Genomic DNA, 26,694 nt, shown 5'->3' with positions numbered 1-26,694 from the left:
AAACACCAAGGGGAAGCCTGCCCCTGTCGACTCCCCTTGAAATAGAATGAACATGCTGTAAAGTTTGAATCTCCATTGTTCCTGGAAGAAATGCTAAAATCCATTTTTCAAAACAACAGGCTAGTAAAATTTTCTTCCTTTTGATGGCGCATTGAGCTTTTTAGTGATTAGGAAAGAGCTGTCAGAAAAAATGATGGCTGCCCCTAAAATCTTGTCTAGTGAAGACCTTCCTAAAAAATCTGTTTTTGGGAGTAGTATCGCAGATTTTACGCAGTTTGTTAAATGTCACCAAGGACACTTGGTAAGTATGAGTGGAGGCAGAGGTGAGACTGGAGGAGAACCCACGACCCTCTGTGTCTTCCCCGCAGCTGACACTAGCAGGCGTGAGCTCACGTCACTGCCTGGGTCAGGCCTGGATTGTTAAGGGGTGCTGAAGACAGTTGTATGATCGTGACTGCTGTGGGTGGGGATTATCCCTGCCCTCCACCTAACCATCCATTCTCCGTGCCCACGGATGCCCCTTTTTGAGGTTGTGAAAGTCCCTGTCACTGATGAGCCATCCTGCTCTGTTCCCTTCCTTGTGGGTGACCGTATATCCTCATTCTTAGAAACCCTCTCCTGTTTGGAGGGTGGAACACGGAAATGGAAACGTTCTTCTAACTCTGTGTTTCACTACTGAGTTCCCCCTTTTTTTCTTTTTCCAGTCAGATATGTACAGCTTGGGTGTGATCCTGCTAGAGCTCTTTCAGCCGTTTGGAACAGAAATGGAGCGAGCAGAAGTTCTAACAGGTTTAAGAACTGGTCAGTTGCCGGAATCCCTCCGTAAAAGGTGTCCAGTGCAAGCCAAGTATATCCAGCACTTAACGAGAAGGAACTCATCACAGAGACCATCTGCCATTCAGCTGCTGCAGAGTGAACTTTTCCAAAATTCTGGAAATGTATGTGCTTTTCTTTCTCTTGGTCCTGGAGTGAAGGTGGTTTTTATTGCCTCTCTTGGGGAAGGAAGCGATTGGGTGGTGCCCCCGGAGGCTGGGGCTGGAAGAGCCAGATGGTTCTGGAGGCGGGGCCTGTTTGTTCTCATCCACTTCCTGGTACTCAGCTGCAGGGTGTGCTGGCAGGACTCACTCCCCTTGGGGTAGCAGCTGTGGCCTCAGCAGGCACAGGAGGTATCTGCTGGTGTTTACAAAGAGGAGCGGAGGGCTGGGGGCCAACCCCACAGCGAAGGCCGGGTAGGAAAGCTTCCTGGGGCCTGGTGGGTGTGACTCCTCCCTGGAAAGGCCGGAGGGGCCCGCAGGGTTTGCTCCTTCTCGTGGCTGGGCCTTTCAATGTCCATGTCAAACTCTGACCGTTCACCACCTGCCTGCTGTTCTGGGCTATCAGGGTGTCTGTCGGGGGCTCATCACTGGCAGGGCTGGTGACCCCACAAGTGGTGGGTGGGTCCCTCGAAGGTGTTTTGGTCACTGGTGAGTTCAGCACTCTATCGGGAATTTCGAGTTGTACATGATCCTGGCACCTCCCCGGATAGTGCTGAAGAGTGTGCCCAATGGGGGCTGCTGCATTCCCTGCGCAGTACAAAGCCACTGTGGACCACTGGGGAGAGGCAGGGGTGGCCTGGTGTGGGGGTCTGGCTACAGCTGCTGCCCTGGACATGGTCTCTGTACATGTTTTTTTTTTTTTAAATGCTGAGGAAAATATGAAACTTAAAATAGAATTTGTTTAAATTGTGAATCCTGGCCAGGCGGGGTGGCTCATGCCTGTAATCCCAGGCATGGGATTTTGGGAGGCAGAGGTGGGAGGATTGCCTGATGTCAGGAGTTTAAGACCAGCCTGGCCAACATGGTGAAACCCCATCTACTAAAAGTACAAAAATTAGCCAGGCGTGGTGCTGCACACCTGTAATCCCACCTCCTTGGGAGGCTGAGGCAGGACAGTCACTTGAACCCGGGAGGCGGAAGTTGCAGTGAGCTGAGATCACACCACTGTACTCCAGCCTGGGCGAAAGAGCAAGACTCTGTCTCAGTATAAATAGTGAACCCTGTTTCAGTGAATACTCAAGCTTAGACTCATATTTGTGCAAACAAAATATTTAAACCCATTCTCAGAGTTCCCTGACTGTATCAAGCACTAGGTTGAATACCAGTAGCATGCTTGTACTCATTGTCCACGTAAGCAGGTTGACTTCCTACCACCTGTCTAAGAGTTATAAGCACTGGGCGCGGTGGCTCACGCCTGTAATCCCAGCACTTTGGGAGGCTGAGGCAGGCGGATCATGAGGTCAGGAGTTCAAGACCAGCCTGACCAACATGGTGAAACCCGATCTCTACTAAAAATACAAAAATTAGCCGGTGTGAGCCACCATGCCAAGCCACAGATGTGGTTCTTGAAACCAAGTATAAACATTTATCTTCACATATGAAGGAGATTTTCTAATGCTCAGTTAAGATAGCTATTAGAGACCATAGTTATTTAGTATTTATGATAAGGATTTCTACTATCTTGCAAAAGTTTTTTGTATAAAATGAAACCTTGGCTGGGTGTGGTGGCTCACGCCTGTAATCCCAGCACTTTGGGAGGTCGAGGCGGGTGGGTCACTTGAGGTAAGGAGTTTGAGACCGGCCTGGCCAACATGGCGAAACCTCATCTCTACTAAAAATACAGAAACTAGCTGGGCTTGTACGAGAGAGCCTGTAATCCCAGCTACTTGGGTGGCTGAGGCACGAGAATAGCCTGAACTGGGGAGGCACAGGTTGCAGTGAGCCAATATCATGCCACTGCACTCCAGCCTGGGCGACAGAGCGAGACTCTGTCTCAAAAAAAAAAAAAAAAGTTATTTTAATGGAGTCTAAAATATTTTCTCCTTACAGGTTAACCTCACCCTACAGATGAAGATAATAGAGCAAGAAAAAGAAATTGCAGAACTAAAGAAGCAGCTAAACCTCCTTTCTCAAGACAAAGGGGTGAGGGATGACGGAAAGGATGGGGGCGTAGGATGAAAGTGGACTTAACTTTTAAGGTAGTTAACTGGAATGTAAATTTTTAATCTTTATTAGGGTATAGTTGGTATAATTCTTAGTTGTATTTAGTAAGCCTTTACAAGACTTCTTAAAGATGTCAGAGTGCCCCAAGCTGCCGTTCCTTCCTTTCCTGCCCCACAAGCTCCTTTTCCTGAATTTCCTAAATATTACCATATGCCCAGTCTCTGAAGCTAAAAACTTGGACCTCATCCTCAATTATTTTCTCCTTTCAACTCTGTTGACCCTCTGTCTGGTCTTCCTCTAGAAGGTTCTACCGCAGAAACTGATGTGTGCTCCCTGCCCTCATCACTGCCCAAGGCCAGGCCTGCACATACTCACTGGACTGTTCCAGTTTTGACAGCTGCCAGTCTTCCTCCCCCTTTCACACTGCAGCTGAAGTTCATTACCTGGACGCCTGATTGTTTCATTCCTTGGCTCCAAACCTTCTGCTGCCTCTAAGACAAAAGCTCAACTTCTTAACAGTGTACAGTGTACAACTTCCAACCTTTTTATCTGTTCTCTCCACCTTCAATTTAGCGTCATTCCAAAACCACACCCTTGCAAAGCTTTGTACTCTGCACCCCAGATGATCTCCAGGCAGCTCAGATCTCTTTCCCGCCTTTGCCCTGCACTGTTCCCCGGTACTTCCTCCTTTATTGTAGCACTCAGCTCCCCAGCCAATCTGTACATCCCTCAGAGGCAGCGATCTGATGAATTGGTTTTTGAATCCCAGAAAGGGTCTGCCACGGAGTTGGCAGTCATCACGGTAGATGGTGTATGATTTTGCTGAATTTTAAATAAAATGAAAACCACAAATTACATGATGCTTTTATTGACACTTGACAACTGGCCTAAATAAAAAGACTCTGACGCTAATACAAGTCCCCTTACTGATAATAGGCATGAAAGAGCACCATTCTTAAAATCTAAACCCTTTAAAATCAGTTACCGAAATTCACTTAAGGAGCTTGAGGGCCGTGTTAAAAGGAGCCAGGTTTTCACAAGACCTCATCCACCTCTGCACATTGGCTGGCACTGTCACACTGCAGCCTCCGGTCTGCTGGAGTACAGACCACAGCACCACGTCTGCTACGGTGAGTTCATTCCCAGCGAGCCAAGGGCTCTTCCCAAGAGCAGAGTTCATGGAGCGGAAAACAGCGGCTTTTTCTTTACTGCTTCCCTCTTTTAACTGAAAAATCGCAATATCTACCCAGCTATCTATAAGGGTTGCGTTGACAGCATTATGCTTCTGGCCAAACAGAGAGAACAAGAAACGTGCAATATTCCCTTCTCCTTCGATGGGGCACATCGTCTGGACGCTGAATTTCATCTGCGTCTTCGGCACTGAAAAGAAAAAACACACGCCAGGTAGCATCACCAGAGCAGCCCTGAGGGAAGTACTCGCACAGTGGGGAAGGGGACAGTCACCAAACACCACAGACTGATGACACGGGAAAGGGTGTTTTCAAGAAGAACATCACATTTTCAGTCTGTCTCTAAGATGCTTACTACTGAAAAGGGTTTAAGTGCAAACTATGTTAAAAAAGTAACCAAAGAGCCATTCCTGGTATTTGATTATGACAGTTCTGAAGCTAAAATGGACCTCAGACCACTTGCTCCAATCCCTGCTGCCTAAGGTTTTGGGGGCTGAGGGCTGGAAACCCAGAAGCTGCATCTCCCAGGCTCTTGGCCTCATAATCGCTTTCTGTGAGACTGAGGGCAATTAAGGTATGAATGACATGCACTTGCTTCTCTCCATATCAACATAAACCGGAAGAGGCATACATCCGTGGGATAGTCAATACATGACATCCTATCTTTATATGGCCATATGAGAAGATAACTTCAGTGTCCCTATGATGGTAAGTTCTCGAATATGAGGGCAAGATGGCTGTGATAGCCATGACTCCCCTGCTTTTTGGCTGGTTGGACAGAACCCCCTTCCCCCAATGCTCACAGTCCCCCCTTGAGCTATGTCTCACTCAAAGACCCTAAATTTTGCAGAGGAACAAGGGCATCTTTGCATTGCTTCATCTCTGCTCCTCCTCTAGAACTACCCCCACAGGCTTTCTAGACTTACAATATCTGACCTGATGCAAATCGCTGTATGGCCGGTATGCCACAGAGTGTCCTAACCCCTTGCTGCCTCTTATCAAAACCATGTTGCACATCTCATCATATAGTACAGCTAACCCTTGGACAGTGGTGGGGTTAGGGACACTGACCCCCGACTGCTGTGCAGTAGAAAATCCACATAAAACTTTTGACTCCTTCAAAACTTAAGCACTAATAGCCTACTATTCATAGGAAGCCTTACCCATGACAGTTGATTAACACGTTTTGTATGGTCTATATATTATATGCTATATTCTTAAAATAAACTTGAGAAAATGTTAAGAAAATGATGCTGGGCATGGTGGCTCACACCTGTAGTCCCTGCTGCTTGGGAGGCTGAGGTGGGAGGATCACTTGAGCCCAGAAGGTTGAGGCTGTGGTGAGCTATGATTGCACCACTGCACTCCAGCCTGGGTGACACAGCAAGACCCTGCCTCTTTAAAAGAAAATGATAATGAATTTACTATTAATCATTAAGTTGAAGTGGATCATCATAAAGGTCTTCATCCCATTGTCCTCATGTCGCTGAGGAAGAGGGGTTTGGTCTTGCTGTTGTGGGTGGAAGAGGTGGAGGAGGTAGAAAGGGAGGCAGGAAAGGAGGAGAGGCAAGCACGGTGTAACGTTAGGGAAATACATCATAATTTGTCTGACTTTTCGCCTTTTGATTTCTCTAAAAATAGTTCTATGCAGCATCAACCCTTCCACTGCTTGCTTTAGTTTTCAGTGCTTGTATCATAGAAGACTCCAGGTCATAAAAGAAGTCAAAAGCAGCCTTGAATAATCAGAAGCCTTCTCCCAGACTGTCTAATGGAAATCTGTTTTCCAGCCCGGCTTCTCCTAGGTCTTCTTCCTCAACGTCTGGCACTGGTTTGGAAGCACTTCTCTCCATTAAGCTGTCTTATGTTAATTCTTCTGTGCGGTCTCTGTCAGCCCTTGAATTTCTCCAAGATCTATATATATCCTGAAACTCTTCACCACCTACTTTTGCCCCATCTATGATCTATTTCATGGTTTCCTTGTCATAAATCCTATGAAGTCACGCACATCTGGACACAGGTTTCTCCAGGAGGAATGTACTGTTTCACCATGATGGCTTTCACAGCTTTTTATACAACGATGGCCTCTTCAATGATGTAATCCTTCCAGACTCTTCAATATGTTCTATCAGGGTTCTCTCTCTTTTGCTTTTTTTTTTTTTTCTGAGATGGGAGTCTCGCTCTGTCACCCAGGCTGGAGTGCAGTGGCGCGATCTCACTACAGCCTCCACCTCCTGGGTTCAAGCAATTGTCCTGCCTCAGCCTCCCAAGTAGCTGGAATTATAGGCATGTGCCACCATGCCCAGCCAGGGTTCTCTTTCACAGCACTGACAATTCTTTCATAGAGTACTGTGTGTGATGAGCCTGGGGGCAAGTAGACGACTTTGACACCCTTGGTGTTAACTCATGGGGCTCTGAGTGTCTGGAGCATTGAAGAACTTTAAAAAGGTGTCCCTTACTGGCAAGGCACATCCTGACTTCAGGGACAAGGCATCAATGGAATTAATCCAGAAAAAGGGTTCTTGTCCAGACGTACAACCAAAAGATCAGCAGCTGTGTTTATCTTTCCCGTTAAGTCTCAGGTGTTAGCAGTTTTATAGGTAAGAGCTCGCCTGATCATAAACACAGCTGCACCTGCACAAAACAGGATGGTTAGCCTAGCCCTGCCTGCCTTCAATCCTGGGGCTCACTTCTTTACTAATAAATGTCCTTTGTGGTTCCCCCACACCGCCCCAGATTAGGGCAGTTTTGTCTGCATTAAAAACCTGTTGACACAGGTATCCCATCTCCTCCATGATTTTCTTAATGGCATCTGGGAACTTGTCTGCTGCCTCTTGGTTGGCGGAAGCTGCTTCTCCTGTTATCTTGACATTTTTAAAAGCCAAACCTCTTCCTAAAATTATCAAACCATCATTTGCTGGCATTAAACTCTCCAGCTTTAGATCTTTCACCGTCCTTTGGCTTCAAGTTGTCATATAATGACTTTGTTTTTTCTCACATCTTATGAGAGTCTATAGGTATGCCTAACAGTAATCCTGCACCCCACATAAAAGCTGCATTTTCTTTTCTTTTTTTTTTGAGATGGAGTCTCGCTCTGTAGCTCAGGCTGGAGTGTAGTGGCGCGATCTCGGCTCACTGCAACCTCCACCTCCTGGGTTCAAGTGATTCTCCTGTCTCAGCCTCCCGAGTAGCTGGGACTACAGGTGAAGGTCACCATGCCGAGCTCATTTTTGTGCCTTTAGTAGAGATGGGGTTTCGCCATATTGGTCAGGCTGGTCTCGAACTCCTGATCTCAGGTGATCCACCCACCTCAGCCTCCCAAAGTGCTGGGATTACAGGCATGAACCACCACACTCGGCCAAAATCTGTATTTTCAATGTGAGATGAATAGGTATTCTGCAAAAAGTGCAAGGTTATTATACTTCCTGGTGCAGCTATAGTGATGCCTTCATGAATTTCCCTTTTTTTTTTTTTGAGATGGAGTCTTGCTGTCGCCAGGCTGGAGTGCAGTGGTGCGACTTCGGCTCACTGCAACCTCCACCTCCAAGCTTGAAGCGATTTTCCTGCCTCAGCCTTCTGAGTAGCTGGGACTACAGGCACGCACCACCACACCCAGCTAATTTTTGTATTTTTAGTAGAGATGGGGTTTCACCATGTTGGCCAGGTTAATCTCTTGACCTCGTGATCTGCCGGCCTTGGCCTCCCAAAGTGCTGGGATTACAGGCGTGAGCCACTGTGCCCGACCAAATTTCCCCTTTTTTAAACAATGGTTCTTACACTGAATTCATTTATCTTGAAATGGCAGCTGCAGACCTCTGGTACATATCAAGCAATTCACCTTTCTCATGTAATCTCATGACTTTTCTCTGCTTCTTGGGAGCATTTTCAGTATCACAAGAGACACTTTGTAAGTGCCCCACAGTGTTAGTCAAGGTTTATGGCAATGCACGATGGAAAAATAGCCAAGAACCTCAAGAGATCACTTTTTTTTTTTTGAGACGGAGTCTTCCTCTGTCGCCCAGGCTGGAGTGCACTGGCGTGATCTGGGATCACTGCATCCTCTGCCTCCTGGGTTCACGCCATTCTCCGGCCTCAGTCTCCCAAGTAGCTGGGACTACAGGCGCCCGCCACCACGCCTGGCTAATTTTTTTTTTTGTATTTTTTAGTAGAGATGGGGTTTCACTGTGTTAGCCAGGGTGGTCTCGATCTCCTGACCTCGTGATCTGCCCGCCTCGGCCTCCCAAGAGGTCACTTTTGACTGCAACATGCAATTTCCTGGAGAGATGAATTAGCTGCTCACACCGAGATGATTAGCGTCACAGGGTGTCTGAAGCAGATTGAAGCAGACACTCCCCACGCTGGAGGTGTGTGTAAGTTTTGATACATTTTAACTTTTAAAAATAGATTTGTGTATATTTTATGTATGTAAATAATAGACTAGTATGTAAATATTTTATGCCTCATAGCTTTTTCTTACTTGTTTTGATATTTTTCTTTTTTCTTTCTTTTTTGAGATGGAGTCTCGTTCTGTTGCCCAGGCTGGAATACAATGGCATGATCTTGGCTCACTGCAACCTCCACCTCCTGGGTTCAAGTGATTCTCCTGCCTCCGCCTCCTGAGTAGCTGGGATTACAGGCGCCTGCTACCACACCCGGCTAAGTTTTGTATTTTTAGTAGAGATGGGGTTTCACCATGTTGGTCAGGCTGGTCTTGAACTCCTGACCTCGTGATCTGCCTGCCTTGGCCTCACAAAGTGCTGGGATTACAGGTGTGAGCCTCCGCGCGTGGCCTTGTTTTGATATTTCTAGGCTATGTGGTTTGCCTGCCAGTTTTTTCAAATTGCTGCAAATCTCCAAAAAATTTTCCAAGATAGTTATTGAAAAAAATCCACATGAGGCCCAGGCCCGGTGGCTGACGCCTGTAATCCCAGCACTTTGGGAGGCCGAGGAGGGTGGATCATGAGGTCAGAAGTTCGAGACCAGCCTGACCAACATGGTGAAACCCCATCTCTACTAAAAATATAAAAAAAATTAGCTGGGCCTGGTGGTGGCGCATGCCTGTAATCCCAGCTACTCAGGAGGCTGAGGCAGGAGAATCTCTTGAACCCAGGAGGTGGAGGTTGCAGTGAGCCAAGACTGTGCCACTGCACTCCAGCCTGGGTGACAAAGTGAGACTCTGTCTCAAAAAAAAAAAAAAAAAAAAAAGAAAAGAAAAAAATCCACATGTAAATGGACTCATGCAGGTGAAACTCGTGGTGTTCAAGGGGCAGCTGTGTGTAAGTTGAACTCAGTCCTGTCTACTTACCATTCTTCCAAATTAAAGTGAATCCCAGCTGATAGTCTTGGCGGGGCTGTTTTTTATTCTGTTCTCCAAAGCACTTGAGAAGGTTTTCAGGCACGCTCTTGACCGAGGAGTGCGTGTGCGCCGTGGACAGGACCCTGAAGTGCTCACAGAGCAGCCTGTGCAGCACGAGCAGGGAGAGGGGAGGGGAGGCCGGGTTCACGTGGATCACGATGTCTTTCAGCGCCCCGTAATCCTGGGGAAAGACCAAGACAATGTACGAATAACAGTCATCGGAGAGTGCCACTGTGCCAGGCGCGAGTCTAAGAACCTAACCAGGGTTATCTAATTGACCCCGCCACTTCCATGAAGAAGGCACTAGCATCATCTCCACGTTGCAGCCAGTAACTTATCCAAGGTCACTTGCTCAGGAAGGAGTGGAGCTGGGATATGAGCTGACTCCACCCCCTTACCCCCAACAAATAAAAAGTTGACTGTACTGTCAAATAAAACAACATATGGCTCTCCCTCTCCCCTCTCCCCTCTCCCCTCTCCCCTCTCCCCTCTCCCCTCTTTTTTCGGTCTCCCTCTCCTTCTTTTTTCGGTCTCCCTCTGTTGCCGAAGCTGGACTGTACTGCCGGGATCTCGGCTTGCTGCAACCTCCCTGCCTCGGGCTCCTGTGACTCTCCTACCTTGGCCTGCCGAGTGCCTGGGATTGCAGGCGCGCGCCGCCACGCCTGAATGGTTTTTGTATTTTTGGTGGAGACGGGGTTTCGCCGTGTTGACCCGGCTGGTCTCCAGCTCCTGGCCTCGAGTGATCTGCCTGCCTCGGCCTCCCGAGGTGCTGGGATTGCAGACGGAGTCTCGCTAACTCAATGCTCAATGGTGCTCAGGCTGGAGTGCAGTGGTGTGATCTCGGCTCTCTGCAACCTCCACCTACCAGCCTCCTGCCTTGGCCTCTTAAAGTGCTAAGATTACAGCCTCTGCCCCACCGCCACCCCGTCTAGGAAGTGAGGAGCGTCTCTGCCTGGCCGCCCATCGTCTGGGATGTGAGGAGCCCCTCTGCCCGGCCGCCCTATCTGGGAAGTGAGGAGCGCCTCTGCCCGGCCGCCCATCATCTGGGATGTGAGGAGCGCCTCTGCCCGGCTGCCACCCCGTCTGGGAGGAAGTGAGGAGCGCCTCTGCCCGGCTGCCCCGTCTGGGAGATGAGGAGCACCTCTGCCCGGCCGCCCCGTCTGGGAGGAAGTGAGGAGCGCCTCTGCCCTGTTGCCCTATCTGGGAAGTGAGGAGCGCCTCTGCCTGGCCGCCACCCCGTCTGGGAAGTGAGGAGCGCCTCTGCCCGGCTGCCACCCCATATGGGAAGTGAGGAGCGCCTCTGCCCATCCGCCCCTTCTGGGAGGTGAGGAGCGCCTCTGCCCAGCCGCCCCGTCTGGGAGGTGAGGAGTGCCTCTGCCCGGCCGCCCCGTCTGGGAGGTGAGGAGCGCCTCTGCCTGGCCGCCACCCCGTCTGGGAGGAAGTGAGGAGCACCTCTGCCCAGCTGCCCCATCTGGGAAGTGAGGAGCGCCTCTGCCCGGCTGCCACCCCCTATGGGAAGTGAGGAGCGCCTCTGCCCGGCCGCCCACTCTGGGAAGTGAGGAGCGCCTCTGCCCGGCCGCCCACTCTGGGAAGTGAGGAGCGCCTCTGCCCGGCCGCCCACTCTGGGAGGTGAGGAGTGCCTCTGCCCGGCCGCCCCGTCTGGGAGGTGAGGAGCGCCTCTGCCTGGCCGCCACCCCGTCTGGGAGGAAGTGAGGAGCACCTCTGCCCGGCCGCCCACTCTGGGAGGTGAGGAGCGCCTCTGCCTGGCCACTCCGTCTGGGAAGGGAGGAGCGCCTCTGCCCGGCCACCCCGTCTGGGAGGTGAGGAGCGCCTCTGCCCGGCTGCCACCCCGTCTGGGAGGAAGTGAGGAGCACCTCTGCCCGGCTGCCCCATCTGGGAAGTGAGGAGCGCCTCTGCCCGGCCGCCACCCCATATGGGAAGTGAGGAGCGCCTCTGCCTGACCACTCCGTCTGGGAGGTGAGGAGCGCCTCTGCCCGGCCGCCCCGTCTGGGAGGTGAGGAGTGCCTCTGCCCGGCCGTCACCCCGTCTGGGAGGAAGTGAGGAGCACCTCTGCCCGGCTGCCCCGTCTGGGAGATGAGGAGCACCTCTGCCCGGCCGCCCCGTCTGGGAGATGAGGAGCACCTCTGCCCGGCCGCCCCGTCTGGGAGGTGAGGAGTGCCTCTGCCCGGCTGCCACCCCGTCTGGGAGGAAGTGAGGAGCACCTCTGCCCGGCCGCCCCCTCTGGGAAGTGAGGAGCGCCTCTGCCTGGCCGCCACCCCGTCTGGGAGGAAGTGAGGAGCGCCTCTGCCTGGCTGCCCCATCTGGGAAGGGAGGAGCACCTCTGCCCGGCCGCCACACCGTCTGGGAAGTGAGGAGCGCCTCTGCCTGGCTGCCCCATCTGGGAAGGGAGGAGCACCTCTGCCCGGCCGCCACACCGTCTGGGAAGTGAGGAGCGCCTCTGCCTGGCTGCCCCATCTGGGAAGGGAGGAGCACCTCTGCCCGGCCGCCACACCGTCTGGGAAGTGAGGAGCGCCTCTGCCTGGTCGCCCCGTCTAGGAGGTGAGGAGCGCCTCTGCCCGGCCGCCCAGTCTGGGAAGTGAGGAGCGCCTCTGCCCGGCCGCCCTGTCTGGGAGGTGAGGAGCGCCTCTGCCTGGCCGCCACCCCATCTGGGAGGAAGTGAGGAGCGTCTCTGCCCGGCCGCCCCGTCTGGGAAGTGAGGAGCGCCTCTGCCCGGCCGCCCCCTCTGGGAAGTGAGGAGCGCCTCTGCTCGGCCGCCCCCTCTGGGAAGTGAGGAGCGCCTCTGCTCGGCCGCCCCGTCGGGGAAGTGAGGAGTGCCTCTGCCCGGCCGCCCCGTCTGGGAGGTGAGGAGCGCCTCTGCCCGGCTGCCACCCGGTCTGGGAGGAACTGAGGAGCGCCTCTGCCCGGGCGGCCCCGTCTGGGAAGCGAGGAGTGCCTCTGCCCGGGCGGCCCCGTCGGGGAAGTGAGGAGCGCCTCTGCCCGGCCGCCCCGTCTGGGAGGAGAGGAGCGCCTCTGCCCGGGCGGCCCCGTCTGGGAAGCGAGGGGCGCCTCTGCCCAGCCGCCCTGTCTGGGAGGTGAGGAGCGCCTCTGCCCGGCTGCCCTGTCTGGGAGGTGTACCCAACAGCTCCGAAGAGACAGCGACCATCGGGAGCGGGCCATGAGGACGATGGCGGTTTTGTTGAAGAGAAGGGGAGGAAGTGTGGGGAAAGGAAGGAAAGATCAGATTGTTGCTGTGTCTGTGTAGAAAGGGGTGGGCATAGGAGACTCCATTTTGTTCTGACTAGGAGAAATTCTTCTGCCTTGGGATGCTGTTGATCTATGGCCTTTCCCCCAGCCCCCTGCTCTCTGAAACATGTGCTGTGTCAACTCAGGGTTAAATGGATTAAGGGTGGTGCAAGATGTGCTTTGTTAAACAGATGCTTGAAGGCAGCATGCTCTTTAAGAGTCATCACCACTCCCTAATCTCAAGTACTCAGGGGCACAAACACTGCAGAAGGCCGCAGGGTCCTCTGCCTAGGAAAACCAGAGACCTTTGTTCATGTGTTTATCTCCTGACCTTCTCTCCACTATTATCCTATGACCCTGCCATATCCCCCTCTCCGAGAAACACCCAAGAATGATCAATAAATACTTCAGAAATTAAAACAAAAAAAAAAAAAAAAAAAAAAAGAAAAACAAAACAAAACAAAACAAAAAAAAAAAAAAAAAAAACAACATATGAGGAATGACACTTTTTTTTTTTTTTTTGAGACAGAGTCTCACTCTGTCACACAGGCTGGAGTACAGTGGATGATCTCTGCTCACTGCAACCTCTGCCTCCACAAGTTCAAGCGATTCTCCTGCCTCAGCTTCCTGAGTGGCTGGGACTACAGGTGCCTGCCACCATGCACAGCTAATTTTTTTTTTTTTAAATTTTTAGTAGAGATGGGGTTTTGCCATGTTGCCCAGGCTGTTCTCCAACTCCTGACCTCAAATGACCTGTCCGTCTTGGCCTCCCAAAGTGCTGGGATTACATATGGGAGCCATGGTGCCTGGCCTAGGAATGACACTTCTATTTGTCCCTTTTAACCTGCAGTTATTCCAGCTACCGATTCTGTCCAACAGCTGACCATGGCCAATTTGTGTTCATTAAGATGTTTCCATGAAGAACGCCTTAAGAAGGGGTGTTGGCTCAAGATATCATTGGTGATGAGGGCTGGGGAGATTCTAAAATACTAGGCATTAACTGAAGTGCTCAGACTGACAGCCTTGTTTTTTCCCACTGTGTAACCCTCTTCAGTGCCAGTGGCCCACGGGAACAGAAGCCAGGCAATGGTTCGGGGCCAGTTTGCTCTGGCATGGGGCACTATGAGAGGTCCGGGGGATGGGCCTGTCATAAATCCAAACCCATGCATGACAGCCTTTTTAGATGAAGACTTTCTTATTTCTTCCACGCTTTCACTCCTAATAATGAATGCACTGATGTGAACACTCACGGCCAAACTCCTTGGCTTTCTGTGCCCTGCCTGCCACTCCTGACCAATGTCCCATACGTCAGCCTACGCGGAATGCCTTGCAGTTCCCTGAACATATTGTATGACTTGACGCTGGGTCTTCTGAGGTATCAAAATTCATCTTCAGTACCACATGCTCTGAGATACCTCCCCAGCACCCTGAGAAATGACTCAGGGTCTTTTCTCAGTCATTTCGGCCGCGCATGCTCGAAAACTCATCTGCTAGGTTCTGGCTCCCTGAGGGCCTGGTTGCGCCTCATCTGAGTCCTCAGTGCATGCCACAAGTACTGGATGAATGAGGGAGCAGGGGAAGGAATACATGAATGCAGAGGTACTGAGGTTACCATATATCCCAGCCCTGGGTGAGACACCACAATGCTTGCATTTTTTAGGGCTTTAAGTAGTGCTATTCTATCACCCATTCTAGAGGAGGCTATTGGTAGGGATTCTTGGGACAAACCCTTTTGCATCCTCAAATAAATATCACATTGTTGTAACAAACGAGGTGGTCTTTCTTTGCATATCAGATTCTCCCCTAAATCAGCTGAAGCCTGTAAACTTCAATCACGAGAGCTGGCTGATGCAACTTACTTGTAATACAGCAAACTGAATTCAAGCAAAACGCATTTGAAATATGAGACTGTGCTGGCCTGAGCAGTACATTTCAAAAGGATGGGTAGGATTTTTGTGCTTGGGCAGTCACAGTTCTGAAAGTTGGCCTATGATCAAAGAGAGTCTGGGCTGCCTCTGCTGAACCTCTGGGGAACACTGAGCAAGCAAGCTGAGATCTGTTCTTCCAGGGCTTGGAGGCTGCTGGACCTATGCCCAGACTGGCAGAGGCTGTAACTCTCTTCCACTCCTTCTCTGCCTACAGATCCTCCCTGTCCTCTACTTGCTCTGAGAAGTCAAGAGGAGGCTTTAGAACTTGTTTTGACTTCACTCCTGCCCTGGGAATCTGTTCTGTGCAAAGGCAAAGGCACACTCATTTAGAGGAGAAAAAAATATGAACATGCTCTTGGCTCTGCCTTTGAAAACTAGAAAGCTAGTTTGTTTTTGTTTTTTTTTTTTTGACACAGAGTCTCGCTCTGTCGCCCAGGCTAGAGTAGAGTGGTGCGATCTCCACTCACTGCAAGCTCCGCCACCCGGGTTCATGCCATTCTCTTGCCTCAGCCTCCTGAGTAGCTGGGACTACAGGCACCCATCACCACGCCTGGCTAATTTTTTGTATTTTTAGTAGAAACGGGGTGTCACTGTGTTAGCCAGGATGGTCTCGATCTCCTGACCTCGTGATCCGCCTGCCTTGGCTTCCCAAAGTGCTGAGATTATAGGCGTGAGCCACCGTGCCCGGCCTGAAAGCTAAGGCTTTAATCACAGCAGCACAATTTCCCTGCACTAACCACTCAGCACCTACTAACGTTTCAGCTTTCAAAATGAACTTACCTTCCCAAGCACTGAATTCAAGTCCAGTGCATTGGTGGTTAAAGTCGTGGGCTCATCCGCTTGGATTATGTTGGTTACATCCAAGTCTGCATCTGGTGTTTGAATCATCTTGGAGAGGCCATCAACTGCAGCTTTCAACTCATACAGACGTTTTAAAATATCATCTTGGCGGGACTCAAGAGCTTGCAGAGACGGGTTAGACTCTTCCTAAACAAACCAACAGCCAAATGTTCATTTCCTCTCCCATCAGACCAGTGTTATTTAAATTTGATCACTTGTCTTACTTTGCCATGCACTCACCAAACCTCCCACCCTTTGAAAGAAGACATTATGGGCTGGGTGTGGTGGCTCACGCCTGTAATCCCAGCACTTCGGGAGGTCCAGGTAGGCAGATCATCTGACGTCAGGAGTTCAAGACCAGCCTGGCCAACACAGTGAAACCCCGTCTCTACTAGAAATACAAAAATTAGCCCGGCATGGTGGCACACACCTGTAATCCCAGCTACTAGGGAGGGTGAGGCAGGAGAACCACTTGAACCCGGGAGGCGGAGGTTGCAGTGAGCCGAGATGGCGCCACCGTATCCAGCCTGGGTGACAGAGTGAGACTCTGTCTCAAAAAATAAAAATAAAAAAAAATAAAAGAAGACATTACGGGATGCAAGTCTGCAAAGCCTTAATTACAAAGTAAAGAAACAAAAAGGAAAAAGACATTAAAATACAGGAGCAGAACCATCTCATTTTCCCCATAGTCCAACAGGTCCCTGCAAATTGATCCCCAAATGCTTAAAACAAGGCCAGGCGCGGTGGCTCACACCTGTAATCCCAGCACTTTGGGAGGCCGAGGCAGGTGGATCACCTGATGTCAAGAGTTTGAGACCAGCCTGGCCAACATGGTGAAACCCCGTTTCTACTAAAAATACAAAAATTAGCCGGGCATCGTAGTGCATGCCTGTAGTCCCAGCTACTCAGGAGGCTGAGGCAGGAGAATCGCTTGAACCCGGGAGGCGGGGGTTGCAGTGAGCCGAGATCGCACCACTGCACTCCAGCCTGGGCGACAGAGCAAGACTCCGTCTCAAAAAAAAAAAAAAAAAAAAAAAGCTTAAACAAATAAAAGTTGTGGCTAAAAGCCACTCTGAAATTGTATGGTTCCTATTTCAGGTAATTTAGTCTAACATCAGGGAAGGATAAAAAATGAACACAATTTGTAGTTCTTTGTTCTTAACAAACTAAGAATACTTTGCTTAAATAAATAGCAATGAGAATGTAACTGAGTAATTTATACAAATAGGGAAAAGGGAACACAGGTTAAAACAGTTTATTTTAGCTTGGAAGCATGTCCATGGGGCCAAGTAATCAATTCCCCAAATCATTTTCTTGTCTTTTTTTTTTGTCCTGGAGACAGGGTCTCACTCTGTTGCCCAGGCTGGAGTGCAGTGGTGTGATCATGGCCCACTGCAGCCTTGACTTCCTGGCCTCAAGTGATCCTCCTGCCTTAGTCCTGAGTGCCTGGGATGACAGGTGTGCGTCACCAAGCCTGGCTAATTTTAAAAATTTTTTGTAGAGACAAAGAACTGCGCTATGTTGCTCAAGCTGGTCTCAAACTCCTGTCCTCAAGCCATCCTCCCACCTCAGGTCCCAAAGTGCTGGGAAGACAGACGTGAGCCACCACGTCTGGTGGCCAGGCCACCATTTTTCACTTAGCCTATTCCACCTTGCACCCATTCTAGTCCAGCCCTGCAAACCATCCTTTAAGATGGCAGCTGGAAAGATTTAAAAAGAAACTCAGGGCTGGGCGCAGTGACTCATGCCTGTAATTCTAGCACTTTGGGAGGCCGAGGCGGGCAGCTCACCTGAGGTCAGGAGTTCGAGACCAGCCTGGCCAACATGGTGAAACCCCGTCTCTACTAAAAGTACAAAAATTAGCCAGGTGTGGTGTGGGTGCCTGTAATCCCAGCTATTCAGGAGGCTGAGGCAGGAGAATCACTTGAACCCGGGAGGCGGAGGTTGCAGTGAGCAGAGATCGCACCACTGCACTCCAGCCTGGTGACAGAGTGAGACTCTGTTTCAAAAAAAATAAAAAATAAAATCAGATATTGTCAACGTCTCCCCCTTGCTAACCTCCTAGGTGCTTAGGATAAAATGTCAAACATTTAACATGGCTTCACAGACATCTTGTATCATTTGGCCTCTGGCTACCTTACCTCACCCAATTTCCTCCTTTGCTCTGTGCTCTAGCTACACTGTCCTAGGAGTTCCTAAACCACCATCCTGGCTCCGACCACAGATCTTCACATTTGCTGTTCCCTCCATCTGCATCACTCTTCCTTCTTCTCTTGTTTGCTTAACTCCTATTTACCCTCGGACTTAATCAGCACTTTCTCACCTCTCCTAGTCTGCTGCTCTTATTTAAGATCAAACATCAGAGAAATGTGAAGTCCACTGACTTCCGGGTGGAACAGAGTTCAGTATGCCAATTAAATTATTGAGTGCTGGCTAGGCACGGTGGCTGATACCTATAATCTCAGCACTTTGGAAGGGTGAGGCGGGTGGATCACTTCAGGTCAGGAGTTTGAGAGGACAACATGATGAAACTCCATTTCTACTGAAACACAAAAATTAGCTGGGCTTGGTGGGGGGCACCTGTAATCCCAGCTACTGGGGAGGCTAAGGCAGGAGAAAATTGCTTGAACCCGGGAGACAGTGGCTGCAGTGAGCCGAGATTGCGACACTGCACTCCAGACTGGGTGACAGAGTGAGACTCTGTCTCAAAAACAAAAAAAAACTCAGTCAGGAATGAAGAATGTCTGAAGTACTGTATGTGTAACGTGGCTTGTGATTTTTAAGCCCTGAGTGCAGCGTGATTTAGTCCTTCGTGATCTGAGTAATACCAAAATGTTCACGATCTGTTTTATGTCATCGGTGTCTTCTAATGTTGGCCTGTTGTTTTCCTTGCTGAGATTAGATTGTGATGTGGTATACTGTTTTTCTCAATTTGTTTTAATTTATATGTATTTATAAACAGCTTATTCTTCATGTTGCTTTTATTTACCCTGGAGATACTTGATTGCTTTTTTTCTTTTTTTTTTTGAGACAGGGTTTCACTCTGTTGCCCATGCTGGAGTCCAGTGGCACAATCACAGCTCAATGCAGCCCTGACCTCCTGGGCTCAAGTGATCCTCCCACCTCAGCCTGCTGAGTAGCTGGAACTACAGGCACATGCTACCACACCTGGCTAAGTTTTGTACGTTTTGTAAAAATGGGGTTTCACCATGTTGCCCAGATTGGTTTTGAACTCCTAGGTTCAAGTGATCCTCCTGCCTTGGTCTCCCAAAGTGCTGGGATTACAGACGTGGGCCACCGCGCCTGGCCAAGATGTTTTATTGCTAATTATTTGTCCACATTGTTATCATCTCCTAGATAAATTGCTAGAAGAGTGAGATTATGTGTCCTCTAAGTTATAAGTTCACAAATAAAAGCCCAAAGGAAGTCAGGCAGCAGACTTAAAAACAAATAAAACAGACTCTGCAAAACTTGGCCTTAAATGAAAGGTGACATTCTCCAACCTGGATTGTCTTTTTGGCTTCATGGGACTGTGCAGTTGGAGGGTGACTGGGCCCTGTTTCCACGGCACTCTCTAGGTGTAGGGACCATTGAACCATGTCTGCTATTTCTGTCTTAGCTCTGTACTGAAATAACAGTTGTGTTACTGGGTTTCAAAAGAAAGTCTGTCCCTCCTGATCTAGGCAGAAAGCCATTAAAGAAAACAGAAGCATAACAAGCAGTGGGAAAACAGAGCAGAAAAGTTACCAATTCACCCATCTTGTGTCAGAAATGGACAGGCCTGTTTCTCCTGCTGGAAACCTAGGATGTACGTTTGCAATGAGAAAAGAGTGAAAGACTTGAGCAGGTACATTACAAAAGCGCAATCACAGCGGCCAGTGAATATGAAAAAGTCCTCAAGTTAGAGGAGTCTACAGAAATCCAAACTAAAACTACCTTAGCATACCACGCTACACCCACCAGCTTTGGGCAGGGTGCAAACATCAGGAATTCTTCTGCCCTGCCAGTGAGCGGTGAGTGAGCGCATAAACCAGTAGAACTTTGGAAAACAATTTAATAGAGTGGAAAGCCAGGCGGGCCACTGAGCCAGCAGTCCCATTCATTAGTACATACCTCATGCCTGCTCCTCTGTATAAGAATATTCACTGCAGAATTGTTCATAGCAAGTTAAAGTGGAAAACAATCCAGTGTCCCTGAGCAAGCAGGATGGGTAAGTATATGGTGGAGAGTCATGCAATAGAATGGTATACTACAGAGAAGATGAATACTTCTGATATTACAATAAAATGACTCCTAAAATAATATCTACGAAAAAGAAGCCAGGGCTGGGCACCAGTGGCTCATGTTCGTAATCCCAGCACTTTGGGAGGCTGGGGTTAGAGGATCGCTTGTGGCCAGGAGATTGAGACCACCTTCGGTCTCGATAACCACCTTTTACGTAGAGATGTGGTGAGTACCTCATCTCTACATTAAAAAAACAAAAAACCCAGACACATCAGACTATATGTTGTATGCTTACCTGTATCAAGACTATTGTTTAGGGGCCGGGCACGGTGGCTCACGCCTGTAATCCCAACACTTTGGGAGGTCGAGGTGGGTGGATTGCTTGAGGTCAGGAGTTCGAGACCAGCCTGGCCACCATGGTGAAACCCTGTCTCTACTAAAAATACAAAAATTAGCCGGGTCCAGTGGACCGGTCCAGTGGACAGCGCCTGTAATCTCAGCTACTCAGGAGGCTGAGGCAGAGAACTGCTTGAACCTGGGAGGCAGAGGTTGCAGTGAGCTAAGATCACACCACTGCACTCCAGCCTGGGTGACAGAGTGAGACTCCATCTGAAAAAAACAAAAAAACAAAAAACCAGACTATATTGTTTAGGGATAAATACTTAGTTGACAAAATAATAGAGAGAAGCAGGACATAATTACCATAAAAATCAGGACCTGGGGTTGGGGGTGGAGAGGGAAGGTTTAAGTGGAAAGAATGGAGCGGTGACAATGTGTGTCAACCTGGTCCATGGTGACCCTGGGGTTCGCTTTGTAATTCCTCAAAATGAGCATTTATGTGATATTCACTTTTCAGAGAGTAGAATCTCTCAACTAAAATGTTTAAGCAACCACATATTAAAAAAAGAAAAAATATGGACAGATTTGTATTTTAATTAAAACATTTAAAAAATAGAGACAAGGGTCTCGCTATGTTGCCCAGGCTGGTCTCAAACTCTTGGGGTTCAAGCGATCCTCCCGCCTCGGTCTCCCAAAGCGCTGAGATTCCAGGCGTGAACCACCGCGCCCGACCTGGAAAGATATATATATATATATATATATATATATATATTTTTTTTTTTTTTTTTGAGATACAGTTTCGCTCTTGTTGCCCAGGCTCCAGTGCAATGGTTCGATCTCAGCTCACTGCAAACTCCGCCTCCAGGGTTCAAACAATTCTCCTGCCTCAGCCTCCCAAGTAGCTGGGATTACAGGCGCCTCACCACGCCCAGCTAATTTTTGTATTTTTAGTAGAGACGAGGTTTCACCATGTTGGCTAGGCTAGTCTGGAACTCCTGACCTCAGATGATCCGCCCGCCTCGGCCTCCCAAAGTGCTGGGCTTACAGGCGTGAGCCACGGTGCCCGGCCTGGATAAATCTTTTAAAAGATAAAAGTTTGAGTGAGTCCCTGGCCGGCCGGCACAGATGCCGGGGTGGGGCCGTGAACCGGTTGGAACGTACCCGCTCCGGCCTGGGGGAACCCGGGCCAGCAGCCGGCCGCCGCGCGTCCGCACTGAGCGGGGGGCCCCGCGCTCCTACCTGCACGTGGCCAGCGCCGGGCGCTGGGCCGCAGCTCCTGCCGTGCACGTTGGGGAGCCGGTACATGCAGGTGGGAAGCTCCACACGGAGAGGCGCGCCGCCCCCGTGATAGGGCTTTACCTGGTACATCGGCATGGCGGAACCAAAGCAAAAGAGGGTAGCGCGTGCCAGACGCCAACGCTCAGAAACCGTCAGAGGCCACGACGGAGAGCAGCCACCTCCCTTCTGACCCTGCTACGGGCATTCGGGAAAACGCAGTCCGGTCTGCTCTGATTGGCCCAGGATCTTTGACGTCACGAACTCGACCTTTGACAGAGCCAATAGGCGAAAAGGAGAGACGGGAAGTATTTTTGCCGCCCCGCCCGGAAAGGGTGGAGCACAACGTCGAAAGCAGCCAATGGGAGTTCAGGAGGCGGAGCGCCTGTGGGAGCCTTGGAGGGAACTTTCCCAGTCCCCGAGGCGGATCGGGTGTTGCATCCATGGAGCGAGCTGAGAGCTCGAGGTGAGCGGGGCTCGCGGTCTCCCCTCTCGCGCGCCCTCTTTGAGACCCACGGCATTCCAGCCTCCCTGGAAATGGGGGGAACATGGCCGAGGCGCGTGGCGAGGCAGCCGCCTGGAGGCCCCGGAGCGGCGACCTCAGTGCGCCAGCGATCTCGTGCCCCTTGGGTGCTCCTTGAGGCCGAGGCAAGCTCCTTCGGGGTCCTGGGCTGCGGGCAAAGGATTCGGCCCTGTGAGGCGTTGGGTTCGGCCTGTCCCAGACAGGCCTTGCCCACATCCCATCACAGGGCCGTAGACTTGAAGCCGCAGCGTGAAATCCCCGTAGACTGAATGCATTTCCTTTCTACCTGTTCTCTCTCCCCTTTTATTTTTATTTTTATATTATTTTATTTTTAATTTTTTTTTGTAGAGACGGGGATTTCGCTACGTTGCCCAGGCTGGTCTCGAACGCCTGAGCTCAAGCAATCCGCCCGCCTCGGCCCCTCAAAGTGCTGGAATTACAGGCATGATGCACCGTGCCTGGCCTTTTTAAAAAATTAAGGTTATTTTGGGGACGGTAGAGCGTCCAGACACATCCTTATTTGCATAGCTGCGCAGTTTTAAAAAATGCAATACATTTCTACCTGTTAGGGTATGTGATTTCTGGCTGGTAAGCTACACCGAATCTTGGCTAGCACAGTTGCATTCCATGTCAGATTTGTAAAGGCAAATTTGCTCTCTGCATTTAAATATATTAGATATATTTAGGTAACTACATTTAAATGTATTGAGACATTTAAATAAATTTGGGGTCTGTGTCTAAATGTGCTCCCTCCTCAAAATAAGTATCTGAAGTGGGCCGAGAGCGGTGGCTCACGCCTATAATCCCAGCACTTTGGGAAGCCAAGGCTGGTGGATCATGAAGTCAGGAGTTCATGACCAGCCTGGCCAATATGGCGAAATCCCGTTTCTACTAAAAATACAAAAATTAACTGGGCATGATGGCGGGAGCCTGTAATCCTAGCTACTTTGGAGTCTGAGGCAGGAGAATCGCTGGAACCCAGGAGGCGGAGGTTGCAGTGAGCTGAGATCGCGCCACTGCTGTCCGGCCTGGGCAACACAGCAAGACTTGGTCTCAAAAAAAAAAAAAAAAAAAAAAAAAAAATCAGAAGTGGACCTGTAGCCTGTAGTGTGCTGCCAAATAAACTTATTTTTAGAGATACTTCTTTCCGTTTTCTGTGAGGTCATCTGAGTTTCACATGGTAGACAGACTTCGGTGAGATTCTTAGCAAGGTAGAATGAAGAGTAAAGAGGTTTGTTTATTTCACAAGGGTTTATTAAAGGCCTACGATGTGCTAAATGCTGTAGGAAATACCCAATGATTTCTCTTTCATGGAGGTTTCCTGCCTTCTCTTAACAAGTTATCAATTAAACTGTTTACTGGAAATTGCTAAGTTAATGAACACACGGGATACATTCTTTGAATGAGCAGACATTCGGGCAGAGGAGGAAGAGGAGAGCAGTTTAGACAGAGACCTGTTTATACACTGTAGTATCTAAAAGAGCTTGTGATATTCAGGAAATAATTGTTCACTGTGCTACAATATAGGGGACGGCTGGTTGCAGTGGCTCACGCCTGTAATCCTAGCAGTTTGGGAGGCCGAGGCAGGCGGATCACCTGAGGTCAGGAGTTCAAGACCAGCCTGGCCAACATGGTGAAACCCTGTCTCTTCTAAAAACACAAAAATTAGCTGGGTGTGATGGTGGGCGCCTGTAATCCTAGCTACTTGGGAGGCTGAGACAGGAGAATCGCTTGAACCTGGGAGGCGGAGGTTGCAGTGAGCCGAGATCATGCCATTGCACTCTAGCCTGGGCGACAGAGTGAGACTCTGTCTCTAATAATAATAATAATAATAATAATAATAAATAATAATAATGATGATGATGATGTAGGGGACTTGATGAAGGGAAAGGATTAGAGAGATTCTGAAAAGAAGGTAGTTTTGGGCCCAATGATGACTAAATTTTAAATTTCATATAGTAGGAAATGGGGCACTAGTAAATTTTTAAGCAGAAAAATTATTTGACCAGATTTGTGATTTGAAAAATAGCTCTGGTGATAGAGTGGAGGATGGATTAGAGCAGGGAATAAGGGGAGATAAAACCGTTATAAAACTCTTAAAGCTAATACAGCAAGAACTTTGAGGGTCTTTGCTAAGACAGCAGCTGGCAGCTTCAATTTGGAGTGGGGTATGAAAGGCAACTGTGTATAACGAATAGTTATATAACTGGTACCCAATTTCTCAGATGATTTTGACTTAAACATTGTGTATTTCCCAGCATACTGTTGGTTTTTCTAATTATGTTGGGAAATTATGTTGCTTTCACTTTTCTTTTTGCTCGTTGCCCAGGCTGGAGTGCAGTGCTGCAATCTCAGCTCACTGCAACCTCTGCCTCCTGGGTTTAAGCGATTCTCCTGCCTCAGCCTCCTGAGTAGCTGGGATTACAGGCGCCCACCACCATGCCTGGCTAATTTTTTGTATTTTTAGTAGAGATGGGGTTTCACCATGTTGGCCAGGCTGGTCTCGAACTCCTGACCTCAAGTTATCCACCCACCTCTGCCTCCCAAAGTGCTGGGATTACAGGCATGAGCCACTGCAGCCAGCCATGCTTTCACTTTTCAAGAAAGAAGACACCATTGTTGCCAAAGATTTTGGTAATTTGAGAGATACAATGTATGTTTTCTCCATGTGGATCTTAGTATAATTAGTAAGGATCTGTTGAATTTGAAGTATCTATCCAGAAGTATTTTGGGTACATGTTTAAGGACTGTAAAACAATGTTTCTATTTCTGGATATAATAAATGTATTTGCTAATATAATAAATGAATAGATTAGACCCATAAATTATTTACAGTGTTGAGTCATTTCCCACAGTTAAAATCAGGATGAAAATATATAGCTGAATACTTGATTTGTTTCTTGTAACTGATTTCTCTAGTACAGAACCTGCTAAGGCCATCAAACCTATTGATCGGAAGTCAGTCCATCAGATTTGCTCTGGGCAGGTGGTACTGAGTCTAAGCACTGCGGTAAAGGAGTTAGTAGAAAACAGTCTGGATGCTGGTGCCACTAATATTGGTAAGTTTGGGAGAGTTTTAAGCCACAACAAATGATCAGTGAATGTTGTTGTAGTTAAGAAACATTTCTTATTGAAATAAGATTATCAAGTGTTGATGTAGTAATAAATTATTATTTTTAAGTTAAAGTTAGCACCTATTATGTGCCTAGTACTTAGCTAGGTAGTAATAATAATAACAGCTTTTATTGTGTTCTTATGGTGTGCCAGGCAGGTGTTATGCTAAGAATTACACAGAAATATTTAATTTGCAGAACAGCTGGGCGTGGTGTCTCACGCCTATAATCCTAGCCCTTTGAGAGGCCGAGGTGGGGGGAATTGCTTGAGGCCAAGAGTTCAAGACCAACCTGGCCAACATGGTGAGACCTCGTCTCTATTAAAGAATAAAGTAGGCCGGGCATAGTGGCTCACGCCTGTAATCCCAGCACTTTGGGAGGCCAAGGCGGGTGGATACCTGAGGTCAGGAGTTCGAGACCAGCCTGTCCAAAGTGGTGAAACTGTCTCTACTAAAAATACAAAAATTCGCTGGACCTGGTGGCAGAAGCCTGTAATCCCAGCTACTTGGGACACTGAGGCACAAGAATTGCTTGAAGCCGAGAGACGGAGGTTGCAGGAAGCCGAGATCGTGCCACTGCATGCCAGCCTGGGGACAGAGCAAGACTCCATCTCAAAACATAAAACAAAATAGGCCTGGAGTAGTGGCTCACATCTGTAATCCCAGCACTTTGGGAGGCTGAGGGGGGCTGATCATTTGAGGTCAGGAGTTCTAGACCAGCCTAACCAACATGATGAAACCCTGTCTCTACTAAAAATACAAAAATCAGCCAGATGTGGTGGTGCATGGCTGTAATCTCAGCTCCTCAGGATGCTGAGGGAGGAGAATTGCTTGAACTTGGGAGGTGGAGGCTGCAGTGAGCCAAGATCGCACCACTGCACTCCAGCCTGGGTGACGAGCAAAACTCCATCTCAAAAGAAAAGAAAAGAAAAGAATAAGAAAATTAAAAAAAAAACAAAAAATTATTAATCTGCAGAATAACTTTATGAGATAGAACTTATTATCTCTGTTTTACAAATGAGGAAATTAGGGGACAGGAAATTTCCTTTTTTTGAGATTATAAAGCTAATAAAATAGGATCCAGGAAGTCTGATTCCAGAACCCATTCTCTTTTTTTTTTTTTTTTTTTTTGAGATGGAGTTTTGCTCTTGTTGCCCAGGCTATATAGTGCAATGGCATGATCTCGGCTCACCGCAACCTCCGCCTCCTGGGTTCAAGTGATTCTCCTGCCTCAGCTTCCTGAGTAGCTGGGATTACAGGCATGCGCCACCAAGCCTGGCTAATTTTGTATTTTTAGTAGAGACAGGGTTTCTCCATGTTGGTCAGGCTGGTCTCGAACTCCTGACCTCAGGTGATCTGCTCACTTTGGCCTCCCAAAGTGCTGGAATTACAGGCATGAACCACCACGCCTAGTCCCCGTTCTCTTTACTGGGTATGTTAAAATTATTTCTTTCAAAAGAAAAGGCTGGTCAAAGTGCAACGCAGTTTACAGCTAATTGATCACCACCAGTTACAGATTTTTTTTGTTCCTTCTCCACTCCAACTGCTTCACTTCACTAGCCTAGGGAAAAAAAAAAGAGGAAAGAAAGAAAAAGCTAAACTATTTAGTCTGGGCTAGTAAATAGCCAGAAAGGACTTTATAACAACGAAATATACAAAATGACACTAGTATGTTTAACTAAAGGTATA

General features: G+C 48.9%; 3 protein-coding genes and 1 non-coding gene across 19 annotated transcripts in view; 2 read left to right on the top strand and 2 right to left on the bottom strand.

Moving 5' to 3' along the window:
* The window catches only part of EIF2AK1 (eukaryotic translation initiation factor 2 alpha kinase 1), a 35,895-nt gene extending 32,065 nt beyond the window's left edge, over positions 1–3,830 (top strand). For 4 of the 5 annotated variants that reach the window (XM_024250028.3, XM_024250027.3, XM_063725634.1 and 1 more), the window contains 2 exons: positions 705–938; positions 2,865–3,830. In XM_024250028.3, the coding sequence (XP_024105796.2) occupies positions 705–938; positions 2,865–2,993 (363 nt within the window). In that variant the 3' untranslated portion in view covers positions 2,994–3,830. Of the gene's footprint in view, positions 1–704 lie in introns of all 5 variants that reach the window. The other variant, XM_063725632.1, reaches the window with a different exon arrangement.
* Positions 3,831–21,629, bottom strand: AIMP2 (aminoacyl tRNA synthetase complex interacting multifunctional protein 2). Of its 6 annotated transcripts, none has more exons than XM_009242522.4 (4): positions 21,335–21,629; positions 15,473–15,679; positions 9,471–9,702; positions 3,831–4,358 (listed from the first exon to the last, which is right to left on the bottom strand). In XM_009242522.4, the coding sequence occupies exons 1-4, from the start codon at positions 21,467–21,469 to the stop codon at positions 3,970–3,972; spliced, it is 963 nt and encodes a 320-aa protein (XP_009240797.1). In that variant the 5' UTR covers positions 21,470–21,629; the 3' UTR covers positions 3,831–3,969. The 6 variants fall into 6 exon arrangements, with proteins under 6 accessions (XP_009240797.1, XP_009240798.1, XP_054416133.1 ...); XM_009242523.4 differs by having other exon boundaries at positions 21,455–21,595; XM_054560158.2 differs by having other exon boundaries at positions 21,257–21,578.
* LOC112134491 (small nucleolar RNA SNORA42/SNORA80 family) lies at positions 13,799–13,931 on the bottom strand. The gene has a single exon (XR_002915913.1). It is a non-coding gene; the product is annotated as a small nucleolar RNA SNORA42/SNORA80 family (small nucleolar RNA).
* The window catches only part of PMS2 (PMS1 homolog 2, mismatch repair system component), a 36,031-nt gene continuing 30,909 nt past the window's right edge, over positions 21,573–26,694 (top strand). For 3 of the 7 annotated variants that reach the window (XM_024250016.3, XM_063725630.1, XM_063725631.1), the window contains exons 1-2: positions 21,730–21,836; positions 24,813–24,952. In XM_024250016.3, coding sequence (XP_024105784.1) covers positions 21,814–21,836; positions 24,813–24,952 — 163 coding nt within the window. In that variant the 5' untranslated portion in view covers positions 21,730–21,813. Of the gene's footprint in view, positions 21,837–24,812; positions 24,953–26,694 lie in introns of those variants that run through there. The other 4 variants (XM_054560147.2, XM_054560146.2, XM_024250014.3 and 1 more) reach the window with 3 other exon arrangements.

Source organism: Pongo abelii, chromosome 6 (assembly GCF_028885655.2).
Source record: "Pongo abelii isolate AG06213 chromosome 6, NHGRI_mPonAbe1-v2.0_pri, whole genome shotgun sequence".
Classification (NCBI taxonomy): Eukaryota; Metazoa; Chordata; class Mammalia; order Primates; family Hominidae; genus Pongo; species Pongo abelii.
The sequence above is the reverse complement of the archived record's forward strand: the minus strand, read 5'-3'. Positions and strand labels throughout refer to the sequence as shown.